The sequence below is a fragment of the Spinacia oleracea genome, chromosome 4, assembly GCF_020520425.1.
Source record: "Spinacia oleracea cultivar Varoflay chromosome 4, BTI_SOV_V1, whole genome shotgun sequence".
In the NCBI taxonomy this organism is placed as follows: Eukaryota; Viridiplantae; Streptophyta; class Magnoliopsida; order Caryophyllales; family Amaranthaceae; genus Spinacia; species Spinacia oleracea.
The window spans coordinates 178,064,738-178,077,320 of NC_079490.1; the positions used below are offsets into that span (position 1 = coordinate 178,064,738).

Below are 12,583 nucleotides of genomic sequence, written 5' to 3' on the forward strand. Positions count from 1 at the left end.
TTGTTATTTGAAGGCAGGGAAATTGGTATCCCTAATTGTTGTGATTAAGTTTTTTTTGATAAAAGGAGAACTTCAATTAATTAGCAAATGGGAGCAGCGTGGTATCATTGTGATCCCTGAAGTAATTAAAGCAGATAACGTTTGATTATCATCAGCATAACAAAATTAAGTACTCAGTATGGTTTTTGGATAATTTTCACGCTACTTCAAAATTTCACCGTTGAAACAAACCATTTATGCAGGAAATCAAACTTCAAGGAATAAGAACATACCGTATAATTTTTAAACAAAAACCACTAATACTATCTAACTCGTTCATACTCCTGAGGCAAAATCCGAGATAAATTTTCATTAAAAGCTTGGAAACTTGATGAAAGAAAGGGGAAACTTATGACACAACAGAGAAAATTTTCATTAAAAGCAGAGTAGGCAGTTATTTCCAGGAACAAGAAAAGTGATTAGGAGAAAATACTAAAATAATGTAACTGAACGTGAGAGTATTTTTTTTAAAAATAAATATATTACTTTTTTAGTAATACAAAAGTCATGGCAATCAATGGTTTAAATGAGTCAACAATAATAAAGGGTTGTGATTTAATGTATTGTGGTAGCTACCATTTTAGTGTAGCCATTGAAAAGTCTTCCAAAAGTTATCTACTTTTTAGTAATAAAAATTTTCATTTTAATAAATAATATTTCTTCAAAATCATTAATAATGTACTTTCTCCGTTTCAAAAAGATCTTTACACTTACTATTTGCACGGACTCCGGTGCAATGTTTGACCGTTAATATATCCAATTTTGTATGGAAAAAAATTATAAAAAGCTAATATTCTCAAAATGAATAACGAGACCAATCTAACATGATCTTACATGTAACATTTTGATGTATATAATAGTGGGAATTTACGGTCAAAGTTTTCATACTTTGGACACATTTTCCAAAGCGTAAAGAACTTTCTGAAACGGAGGTAGTATAAAATTAATCATTTAACACTTTAAAATGTTTATCTATTAACCTTTTTTTTTAATAATATTATACTTAGAGAAAATTGAGTAAAAGTTAGAGAAAACTGGGTAAAAATTATATTGGTGTACAATAAATTTATTGTACGCCTTGTGCATGCAAAACCTTTTGTAAGTCATGTACACAGTATAGCTGTATAGATATATAAAATGCGCTTCATTTTACTAAAATCATGCAAATACAATTGGCCATGTAACTATTGGACTGTATCTGAATGGGACACTTACACACTTGTAGCTGAGTCCGAGTAATGCCTCGGACGATATAAAAAAAATGAATATTTTTCCATTAACTTTTGTTCTTCCTTGTGGCATATGAATCTATACAAATAGTGAAAATATACTCCGTAAACCTATACGTAATTTTGCTTTTACAGAACTGTTACAAAGTGGTGACAACAATGTGCCATCTCGGGGATCTATATAATCAAAAGAATTTTTGACGAGGGAAGTGTGGTAAAAAAAAAAAAAAAAAGGGTAAAGTCATTTCGTATTTTTCCTGTTAGGTTCTGCTGCTACATGTTGAGGCTATTCCGTGAATTTGCAGTGTTGAAGGTAGGGGCTATCATACATCACATATCTGGACCAATATGACTTGTATTTGGAGATGGCGAGATCTAACCACGGTTTATAATTTCCATTATAATGAACAACCGCGGCATTCCCCATTGCAGTCTGATTGAGTGCAGGGTCGTATCCGAGTCCCAGCACATGCCAGCTTCGCTCTAGCGGATAGGTTAGATTGTAGAAAGTGATCAGTCCAGGTGGCAATGAGCCCAGTTTCCAGAGAGTTCTATCCTCGTTCTGCAAAACCAAACCCATAGATCAGAATACCAGCAGACAAAGTTCACAAAATAGTTTTAGACACAGTTTTGTCCTTTCTCAATAGTTGTATTACTATACAGGAGATTACAAATTCCTAAATAAAAAGGGAATCAACAAAAACACTCCAGCAGGAAAGCTATTGAAGGCCGGAAAAACTGCAGTTACTTTCAACAGTGACGCTATTAACCCAAAGATAGGAAGCATGACCACCATCTTCTTTCTTTGCTCTAAAAACCAATCCTAAAACAATCAGGTGGAAGTCAAACACAGTGTAGAGGTGTTTTGTGAAAACATCTAAATGGATCCCTCCACTGAAACAGAAATTGGCAAGAATTGAGCTCAAATACTAGAATAATTGATGCCTGAGAGGTTCACAAAGAATAGTCTGCCGAAAAGCACAAAGTAAAATTGTAGGCACGCGGTATCTGCGTAACAATTTATAGCAACATGAACCAGGCCTATCTCTAGATTAAGACCATGTTGTGGTAGAAAGTGATAAGGGAAAAGATTTAGCCAAGGGGATAAAAAGAAAGAATGAGACAACAAAAAATAGGATGCCTTACCAGTTCTTGCCAATGATGATAAATTCCTGTTATGTTTCTCTTCCTCCACTCATTCAGGTCAAACATATTCATTCCATATGCCCAGCCACAAGCATTGGGGTCGAAGTTTTCAGAGATCAAGGGATTAGAGAAGTTAAGATACTTGTCAAACCTATGAAAGCTCTCCTTACATGTCTCTACAGCAGCATTTACCATTCCTTTCATATCAACGGACCAAAGTGGAGTCAAGTCCTTTTGAACAACAATGTCGTCATCCAAAAACAAGATTTTATTAAGCTTGGGATACACTTCTGGAAGATAGAAACGGAGATGGTTTAACATTGACAAATATTTTGGATTCCTGTATTTGAGTTGGTCTGAACCAGTTGAGAGAGATGATGGGTTATTATTGACCTTAAAGTAAAACTCCTTCATTCGAGCAGATTCAAGTTGCCGAAGAACAGGGCAATAAGAAGAATTTAGCCACCTGAAATCATCAATGTTCAAGACTTCTACAGCAGCACTAGAAGGAGGATTGTCAAGAAACCACATTTTCATTGCTGCAACCTTCAGCTTGTCCGTAACAATGTGGAAAACATGCTTTTCTGGCTCATTTGCATGCACAATAGTAGAATTCACTACCACTGCTGTTGCAAGTACATTATCTGAAAAGATGGCATAATGGTAAAGAGATGGATCTTCGAGCTTCTCTTTCTCGTTAACACCTTTGTTTGCACGGCCAGGAAGGAAATAATTAGCTGTAAGCAGTTGAGAAAGGCAATGTATTGGTTTTGGGATCGTCTTTGCAGCTAGCTGAATCAAAAATGCACTCTCCTTTTTCAAAGCATTAACATTATCTTCAGCTAGCTGAATCATGGCTCTTAGTTTCCTGGCTAAAACAGCACAATCATGCAATTTTTCTTTTGATGATGCGAGAATCCCCCCCATTGCCTTTGCTTGATCCAGGGCACTGCAAGAAACAGCTGCTACATGAGAAAAAAGACTAGTGTCTTTTAAACATATGAAGAGTATGCCAATTACCTTGGCAGAAGATCCGCATCAGAATTTGCTTCTCCAATGGCACTCAGGCTATCTTTCGTGCACTTCGTTAGGGAATCATAGAGACTGCTTTCATTCTTAGCTTTCGCAATGGTAGCATATGCTTTTGCCATTATGATCTGATCACGCATAAGCTTTAAAGTAGAATCAGAGTTTGAATTGTCATAGTCTCGTCTCCAAATACTATACTTCCCTATGACGGTAGTATCCAGCCCCTCAGCACGTTCGATGGCTGCTTTCTCCATCTCTGCATCCACGTCTTTGTCTTGCCTCATTAATTCTGCTGCGCGGAGCTCCCTTCTATTAAGCCGTAATATCTGCGAGCAATAATGATGAATCGCCGAGCATTTGTATCAAGTAAAAACTAAATAAGAAGCAAATAAAGGAACCTGGCGGTGGCGCTTGATTGGATCTTCTGGATATTTTTTTGCGTGAAAGGTAGTGCTTTCTAAACTTTGCTTTGCCTCGATATGATGCTCAGTACTGTCGTCATGCCTTGTGATGGGCTGAGATGGATCCTTCAGTTTCTGGAAGGGCAACATTGGTAAACATCACCAATCAGTTTACACTTGTAAAGCAATAGCTCCAATGTCTGTATGGCGATAAAGAACAAATTTCACAGCCAGGGAAAAACAAACTAAAAGTTATTCAACAGAACAAATTTAGGAATTTGGCATCCCCTGACATTTACAGTTAATTGAGTTTCAGGGCAATCAGACAACATTTTTCATCTGGCTCTCAACACTTCAAATCCTCTCTATTAGGAAGTACCTCAGAATTTTTCACACGGTCATCGTGGTGACTAGTAGGAGTTTTCCAAACCCAGGAAGAAGATAGATCTTTTGCTTTTACTGAACCAACCCGGACTGCGCCAGAAGCATCACTATATGTCACCATTATATCAATATCCTGAAATAGAAAAAATGAAATAAGCATTTCTTCTTCTGATTTTTGACTAGCTATGAGCTTATGACCAGCTCCAGAAGATACCTTGACATCCAAATTCCCAGATTTATCAACGGATGTGTATGATGGAGTTGCCTGGTCCTGCACATTTACCGTTAACAGTAAGATCATGTACAGAGAAAGATACAAACTTAAAATGAAGAAAAGGATGGAAACAAAACCTTTTTTCTGTTACACTGCTCACAATCGTAAAGAAGCGGGTACCCTCTGCGATCTCTTTGACTGGAAATAAAAGTAATTAGAATGAGCATGAGATGCCAGAGCATAGAAGAATTTGAGACTAGCCAAATTTGACAACAATGTAATCAACTTACAGTAACTGAGCTTTAGTGAGAGTACAGTTGAACACCACCTGCACAAATGAAAGATAAATATGGGAAAACACTCAACAAAAAGCAGATAAAAAGGTCCACAGTGATGTGTCACGTATTACAGAACTTGCTTTTAGAAGGTATTCCAAGGCAGAAAGGGTTTTTGAAGCCAAGATGCAAGCAGCAAGGCAGGCACATGTTAAGGTACCTCGCGTAGAAGGCATGCTTTAGTTGAAACAAGAGTAATTCATCATAGAGCAGATGAGAAATAGGAAGAGAGACAAGAGTAGAACACGTAAACACAAGATAAAGAGGCGTTGACCTCTACACCTCATGGAGTGAATCAGTGAAGACATGACACGGTGTACCAGAACAACCCACATAACAAAATCCATTCCTCAGGTTCTTTTCCATTTCCTTGTTGATATAAGAAAGATTTAACTCATTCGGTGGAGTAGAAAAAACCTAAACTATAAGCTTCTTGGTAGAGTATGAGTTGTCAAAATCATGAATAAGAATTTTTGCAGAATATTTTTCACGAGTCCATGATAAACACACTCCAAGCTCACGCCTCGAATTTGAAAAACTTTTTGAGCCTCTATGCACACTATATAACTAAGTCAAACGGCTCTTAAAGTCTCAATTCTCCTCGATTGAGCTGTTAACGCAAATATGGTTCGTTTTTTTGTTCCTTAGGGCTCAAAAAGAAGATAATCGATCACAATTGTATTGAAACCTCGTTCACAATCGAAATGCTTAAATCTATAAATCTAGCAATTAATGCATATTAGTACAATAGTACATATGGCAATTGGATGACAAAACGTCTTCCAACCAAGAGTAAACAATAACTCTGTGATCCAATCCCAAAGTCATTTTGCATTGAAACATCAACCATACGTAGTAGTAGGTTGTACACTATGTAACTTAACTATTTATTTGTCGAATGAATTTCAGATTGTCAGACACTCAACAGTTTGACATAGCCTCCTTACCTAAACTTCAATATCTATCCAAGCACCTCAACCATTTTAAAAAGAAAAAATGCAGAAAAACGAAAAATTAAGGATATGTGCTCACAAACTGGATTGAGATCACAAAATTTAACAAGCCCTAGACTGTAGATGACATGAAATGTGTCAAATACTGTGAATATGTACTTTCAGCTATATATTGTGTGTCCCCGCACTCGTGTCCATTCCTACAAAAATTCTCGCGTACAACACTTGTACCTGTGTCTGAGTTACATTGGTTGTGATGTGCATCTATATGCTTAGGAACAACAAGATCCAGTGACGAAAACCGCAAGTCTCACATGAAAACGAGTTCAGTAGTAACAACTTCATTTTATTTATAACACAGCTGAATCATGAATAGGCCGTGTTAATCTAATACATGTAAAATGCATCTAAGATTACATTGCAGTTTTTCTATCACTAATAGAAATAAGAAATGCATTCAATCCAAAAATCAAAGTTTGCAACTTATATCAGAATTCAAAAATTGACAGTGATTTCAATTTCAACTGAAAGTTTGATTTAGATTCCGTATCAACAATCTATTTGAATAGAAATTCCCTAAACTGACAACAATTAAACAAATCACCATCACAAAACTTCAAAATCAATCACAACTATCCACATAACCATCAAGAACTGAGCAAATTACACCGTAAATCGAAACTCAAAAATAAGATTACCAAAATAAAAACAATCAATCCAAAATACTAATCCTCATGAAAAATAAATCAACAAAAAGAACGAAAAAATCGAAAGAATTACCAGAGATATGGATAGAACAATGGCGAAGACGGAAGTTGAGATTCTTCGTCGACGAGGACCCATGGCTAGAGGAGAGAGAAAGATATAGAGAGAGACGTTGGGATCCGCGCCAAGGAGAAAGAGATCAGTTCATATTTATTAGAAAGAGGGAGATGAAGTAATTAAACTGTAAAACATTGGGGAATTTTTTTGGGGAGTCCTCACTTCAGTAGTGGCTGTGCGAGTACATCTTTTTGGTTGCAACACACTGTTCGTGCTTGTAATAACTTTTCTTTTGACCGGAATGATCAAATGAAATAGAAAGAGTGCGATATTAATTAGGGTGCGTTCTGTTCACCTTAAAAAAAATAAGTTACAGATTTAATAAGTTCAGATAAGTTCAGATAAGTTTCAATAAGTTCCAATAAGTTCAGATAAGTTCAGATTAGTTCAGAAAATTTTAGATAAGTTCAAATAAGTTTAGGTCAAATAAGTTGAACATAACACACCCTTATGGAGTATCCCTTTTGTATTTCTTCCAAGTAAAAAATTATTCGGATTTTTCATGTTTCGTTAATGCACCAAATATCCCTAATTTTCCCGAACGTATCAAATACCTCTGACGAATGCAATAATATCACAAAATACCCTTATTGTCCATTTTCCGTCCATTCCATTACCTTTTCCTTTAACATTTAATTAAAATTTTTTTCCTTTTTCTTTCTCTTTCCGTTATTCTGTCACCTTCTCCTTCCTATGGAGTATGCAAAGTTAATTCTTTTCCATTCTTTTTTCCCTTCTTTTTTCTTTCCTTCATCTTTCTCTTTCCTTTTTCATTTGTTCACAGAATCACAACCTCCTTTGCTTCTCTTTCCTACACATTCAATTTCAAAATCACATCAATCAACAATTAATATAATTAAAAAAAATTAATTGACAAAATCAAGAAAAGAGAGCTCACCACCAAAGCATCAGATTCAAACCTCCTAGCGAAATCCTCAGCGGACATAGAAGCAACATCAACCTTCTTCTGCAAAGCGACGCACTTAGCCCGAGAAGACGACAACTCCTCAGCGGCGGCCAATCATCACCATCAACAACGGCGGAAATAGGCGGTGGAGGAGGCGGCCGAACAAGAACAAGAACTTGAACTCCGGCCCACTTCTCTCAATTTCCGTTTTCCTTTGACCACCTACACTCCCCACCTCTTTCTCTCTCCTCCATTTCAAACTCCGGCAGTCGAGCTTTAGGAGCTCGAACTCCGTTCAATTCCTTCAAATCCACCGATTAATTTAATAAAATCACCCCCATCAACATCCTTTAATTATCTCTCCTCCAAATTCAATTTGTTTGAGGTTGGAGATTTGTAATTTGAGTTGCTTGCAATAATTTGGGTTTGAAATAATATGGGTTTAATAATCTGGGTTTCAATAATCTAGGTTTGAGGAATAATCTGGGTTTCAATAATCTGGGTTTGAGGAATAATCTGGGTTTGAGAAAATAACTGGATTTTAATAATTTGGGTTTGAAATAATCTGGGTTTTAGGAAAGAGAATGACAAGGTAAAAGAGAAAGATTGTAGAGATGATGATGGTGGAAGAAGAAGAAAAAGAAGATGATGATTGATGATGATGATTGATGGCGTGAAGCGAAGAGCGTGAAGTGAAGAAGAAGAGCAAGTGAAAGAAATCCCAAACAAAAATTTTGTGTTTTTTAAATAATACTCCGTAGTAGTTAATTCTTTATTTTGGGTTTAATTAATGTAATTAAGTGTTAATATTAGGAATAGTAGATAAAATGGTTGAGTAATGGCAAAAAACTAAATTCACGCTAACGGAGACTTAACGGAATGGGCGAAAAATGGTCAATAAGGGTATTTTGTGATATTATTTTTAACATAAATGGTACTTCTTTTTTCCCATATTATGTCTTTTAGCTATTTGTCTTTTACGCTGATATGTGTGTTGCCACACATATCAGATATCCGAAAATACTTCCTCATTGCACTAGCTCTAAACCATCTATTTTGGATCGTATATGCTATGGTTATGTGGTACTTCCCCTTTGTTAACAACGTACTCCCTCCGTTCCTAAATAAGTGTCACTTTTCCATTTTTGGCTTTCCCTTATAATAAGTGTCACTTTTCTATTTTTGGACACATAAACTTTACCATATATCCCTTAACTTCCCAACAATTACCCCATATACCTACATTTTATTAAAATATGTGCCAAAAAAATAATAATAATAAAATACTTTTTTTTTAAGAAAAAGAACAGAAAACAGAGGGAGCAGGTTTGGGGAACCCAAACCCACGTTCACCTCTCTCTCTCATTTTCTCATTTTCAACTTCTCGCTCCACTCTCTCTCCTTAAACTTCAACTTCTCTCTCCACTCTCTCTCCACTCTCTCTCCTTAAAGTTCATCTTCTTCGTTCTTCCCTCTCCATTCTCTCTCCACTCTCTCTCCTTAAAGTTCATCTTCTTCGTTCTTCCCTCTCCATTCTCTCCCCTTCATTTTTGTTGGTCCTTCTCCTATTTCACCCACAAATTCAAGATCTTGTTTTAAATGATGAAATTTGACCATGAAAATTCCAGATCTGAAGTTTTTATGGTCAAATTTGACATTTTAAACATCGAATTTGTCTTTGGATTGCAAGGTATGTTGATTTGTTGATATTATTTTAAGTTTATTTTGGTTTAATTACGATTTGTGGGTTTGTTGATGATTTTTTTTATGATTCTGGGTTGGTTGATGATTTGTTGTGATTTTATGGATTTTTTTATTTGTCTGGGTTTATGATTTTCTGTTTTTTTTTCCGAATTTAGGGTGAATCTTAGGTTTTTTATGTTTTTTTTTCCGATTTTTGGTGAATCTGGGTTTGTTCGATTTTTGGTAAATCTGGGTTTGTTCGATTTTTTGATAATTCGAGTTTTAGGGTTTGTTCGATTTTTGGTGAATCTAGGTTTGTTCGATTTTTATTCGAATTTTTGTTCGATTTTTTGATAATTCGAGTTTTAGGGTTTGTTCTCTTTTTGGTGAATCTGGGTTTGTTCGATTTTTTGATAATTCGAGTTTTGTTTGATTTTTTTGATGATTTTAGTTTAGTTCGATTTTTTTGATGATTTTAGTTTTGTTCGAATTTTTTTGATGATTAATCCTAGATTTGTTCGAATGTTTTTTGATGTTTATTGTTCGAATTTTTTGATGTTTATTTTTTGAAATTTTGGTGATTTGGTTGGGTTTTTTTGAATGATCAGTGTATTTGTGGTCTTGTATTTCTATTGGTTGATGGGTTTTTTTTTGTAATTTGATTGGTTGATTTTGTTGGTAGTGGATTGATGACATGGCAATGTCTTTAATTTTCTGATTTCTCTCTCTTTACTTTTTGTACTTTATCTTATTAAACAATTATCTACTTTATCATTTTCCAAATAAAAAAAAACATTCTCAATCATTACCTCTTACACACTTCACAATTTTATTAAGCACCGTGCCAAGTGCCATAAGTGACACTTATTTAGGAACGGAGGGAGTACTTCGTATTATCAATAGATTGGCAAAGGGATGTCAATTATGTTTCATGGACTCGTCTAATTATTGTGTTTATGGCCATTATAGATTGCTCAAGTTGACTATCATGTTTTCTAGAAATACTTCATCTTGATTTGAAACTTGTTTACCTCTACATAATTGAGGGAGATCATTCAGTTTAATTTCCACAAAACCCTCAATCATTTTGACCAATTTAAAGGCCACTATGGCCCTGTTCGGCAAAAGTAGCGGTAGCGGGAAGCGGGTAGCGGTTGAGTAGCGGGTAGCGGTTGGAATAGCGGGTAGCGGTCAATAGTAGCGGGTAACGGTTAGCTGTCAAAGTAGCGGATAACTAATATGAGTGTTCGTAAAAGTAGCGGTTGATATTATAAAATAAAATAAATGCTGAAATATTATTTAAAACTTTAATATAAATTTGTCAAACGCTATCCGCTACCTTAAACGCTACTAATTTTAACGTTTGATAAAAGCTACTCAACGCTACCTTAACCGCTAGCCGTTACCTAAACCACTACCTTGGCAAACACTCACAAATTTTACAAGTAGCGTCTTGACTCGGTCAAAACGCTACCCGCTACCTCAAACGCTACCGCCGAACACGCCGATATATATTGATAACCTAAGAGTTCTTGATTAAAATCAATCTTTTTTTTGGTGTTAGCACCCGGTTCACCCTTAGGGATAATCTGAATTCGCGGCGAGTTCTGGGTGGATAGGTTTCAGTCCTCTCCCAATTGTTGTTGCGGGGGATCGAACACGGGTGCTCCCTACCAAGTTCAGCCCCAGTCACTACTGAACCAACAAACAATTGGTATCAATCTTTATTTTTCTAAATATTTTTTCAATTAATTGAGATGGATTATGTTTTTCCTCTTGAATTTTCTATAAGGTATTGCCCTATAATGTAACTTATTTTCGCCTTACGTCCACTTATTTTCATAAGAAATAGTTTACTATAAGTTCGGATAATACAAGCATGGGAAAAATAAGTTTAGGTAAATTAAGTTCGGAAAATAAGTGTCCAGACTCAATCAATTTACAACCAATATAGATTCAAATAACCGTAGACAAGTGAAAATTAGTTGAATATAACGCACTCTAGTTAATTTAGCCTTTCTAATCTTGTTTCCTTAAAATAATTTGCTATGGTAACAAACAAAGCTAAATTGGTTGTAGTCTTGTTGATCACTTTTACAAAATAAAGTATTGTAGACCATAGAAATTAAGTAGTTAGGTGACCAAAAACCCAATAGGCTTGATATTAATTAGCTAGGTACGCCACTAAGTGGCCCCGTTTACTTCACCTGATTTCTCCTTATCTAATCTGATTTGATCTGAATTTATTTTTTCTGTTCTGATCTGAACTTATTTTTTCTGATCTGATCTAATATGATTTTTCATAATTAAGTTTTAAATAAAAAACTACAATTACTAATATTAAATAATTTGCATGTAAAATAAAATTTATTCAAATTTATAATATAAATTATTTATTTTTTACATCAGTGGTTATTTAAGTATTCCATATACTAGATAGACTTGGACATGGTCTGTATAGATCGGTTCTGATTTGGACATGATCTTGACATAATCGATGCTGAATTAGACATGATCTGGACATATAGGTTCTGACATGGACATATTATTTGGACATACCGATTTTGATGTGGACTTATGATCGAGTTAAGATCTAAACAGATTGGTTCTGATCTAACATGATTTGTACAAATCAGTTCTGATATGGACATGATCTATACAGATCAATTCTATTTGGACATGAGCTGTACAAATTGGTTATGTTCTGGACATGATATCAACATACTGGTTCTTCTCTAGACATGATTTTCACATATCTGAACATGATCTATACAAATCAGTTATGATCTGGACATGATATGTATAGATCAATTCTAATCTGAACATGATATGTACAGATCGATTCTGATCTGCACATATCGGTTCTGATCTGGACATGATCTGATCATACTGGTTCTGATTTGGACAAATCAGTTATTTGGACATGATCATTATAGATCGGTTCTGATCTAGACATGATATGTATAGATCAATTCTAATCTAGACATGATCTCTACATATCAATTTTGATCTAGACATGATATGGACAGATCAATTCTGATCTGGAAATGATATGGACATGATCTGTACATATCAATTTGTATCTGGACATGATATGTACATATCCATTCTGATCTGGACATATTGATTCTGATTTGCACATGACCTATACATACCGGTTATGATCCGGGCATGATTTGTACGGATCTGTACCGATCTGGACATGATCGGTACATAGCAATTATGATCTGGTCTTGATCTGTACATAGCAATTATGATCTGGTCTTGATCTGATCATATCGGTTATGATCCGGACATATCGGTTCTGATCTGACAATAACATTTTTTTATTAAAGCACAAATGGTAATAAAATAATAGTAATAATAACATCATACAAATATATACCATTAATAAAAATAATAATAATAATAATAATAATAATAATAATAATAATAATAATA

General features: G+C 35.0%; 1 protein-coding gene across 1 annotated transcript; it reads right to left on the reverse strand.

The window, feature by feature from the left end:
• Window positions 1-1,258: 1,258 nt before the first annotated feature.
• Window positions 1,259-6,761, reverse strand: LOC110805950 (probable galacturonosyltransferase 3). The gene is made up of 9 exons (XM_022011581.2): window positions 6,511-6,761; window positions 4,733-4,770; window positions 4,580-4,640; window positions 4,443-4,499; window positions 4,224-4,361; window positions 3,842-3,979; window positions 3,435-3,769; window positions 2,415-3,363; window positions 1,259-1,830 (listed from the first exon to the last, which is right to left on the reverse strand). The coding sequence occupies exons 1-9, from the start codon at window positions 6,571-6,573 to the stop codon at window positions 1,555-1,557; spliced, it is 2,055 nt and encodes a 684-aa protein (XP_021867273.2). The 5' UTR covers window positions 6,574-6,761; the 3' UTR covers window positions 1,259-1,554.
• Window positions 6,762-12,583: the final 5,822 nt, after the last annotated feature.

Excerpts from the sequence above, each read along its gene's own strand:
- LOC110805950 (XM_022011581.2), bottom strand. The coding sequence starts at position 6,573 with ATGGGTCCTCGTCGACGAAGAATCTCAACTTCCGTCTTCGCCATTGTT. Across the intron at positions 4,362-4,442 it reads CTGGGAATTTGGATGTCAAG|GATATTGATATAATGGTGAC; the intron begins GTATCTTCTGGA and ends TTTCTATTTCAG. Across the intron at positions 3,770-3,841 it reads CAATCAAGCGCCACCGCCAG|ATATTACGGCTTAATAGAAG; the intron begins GTTCCTTTATTT and ends TATTGCTCGCAG.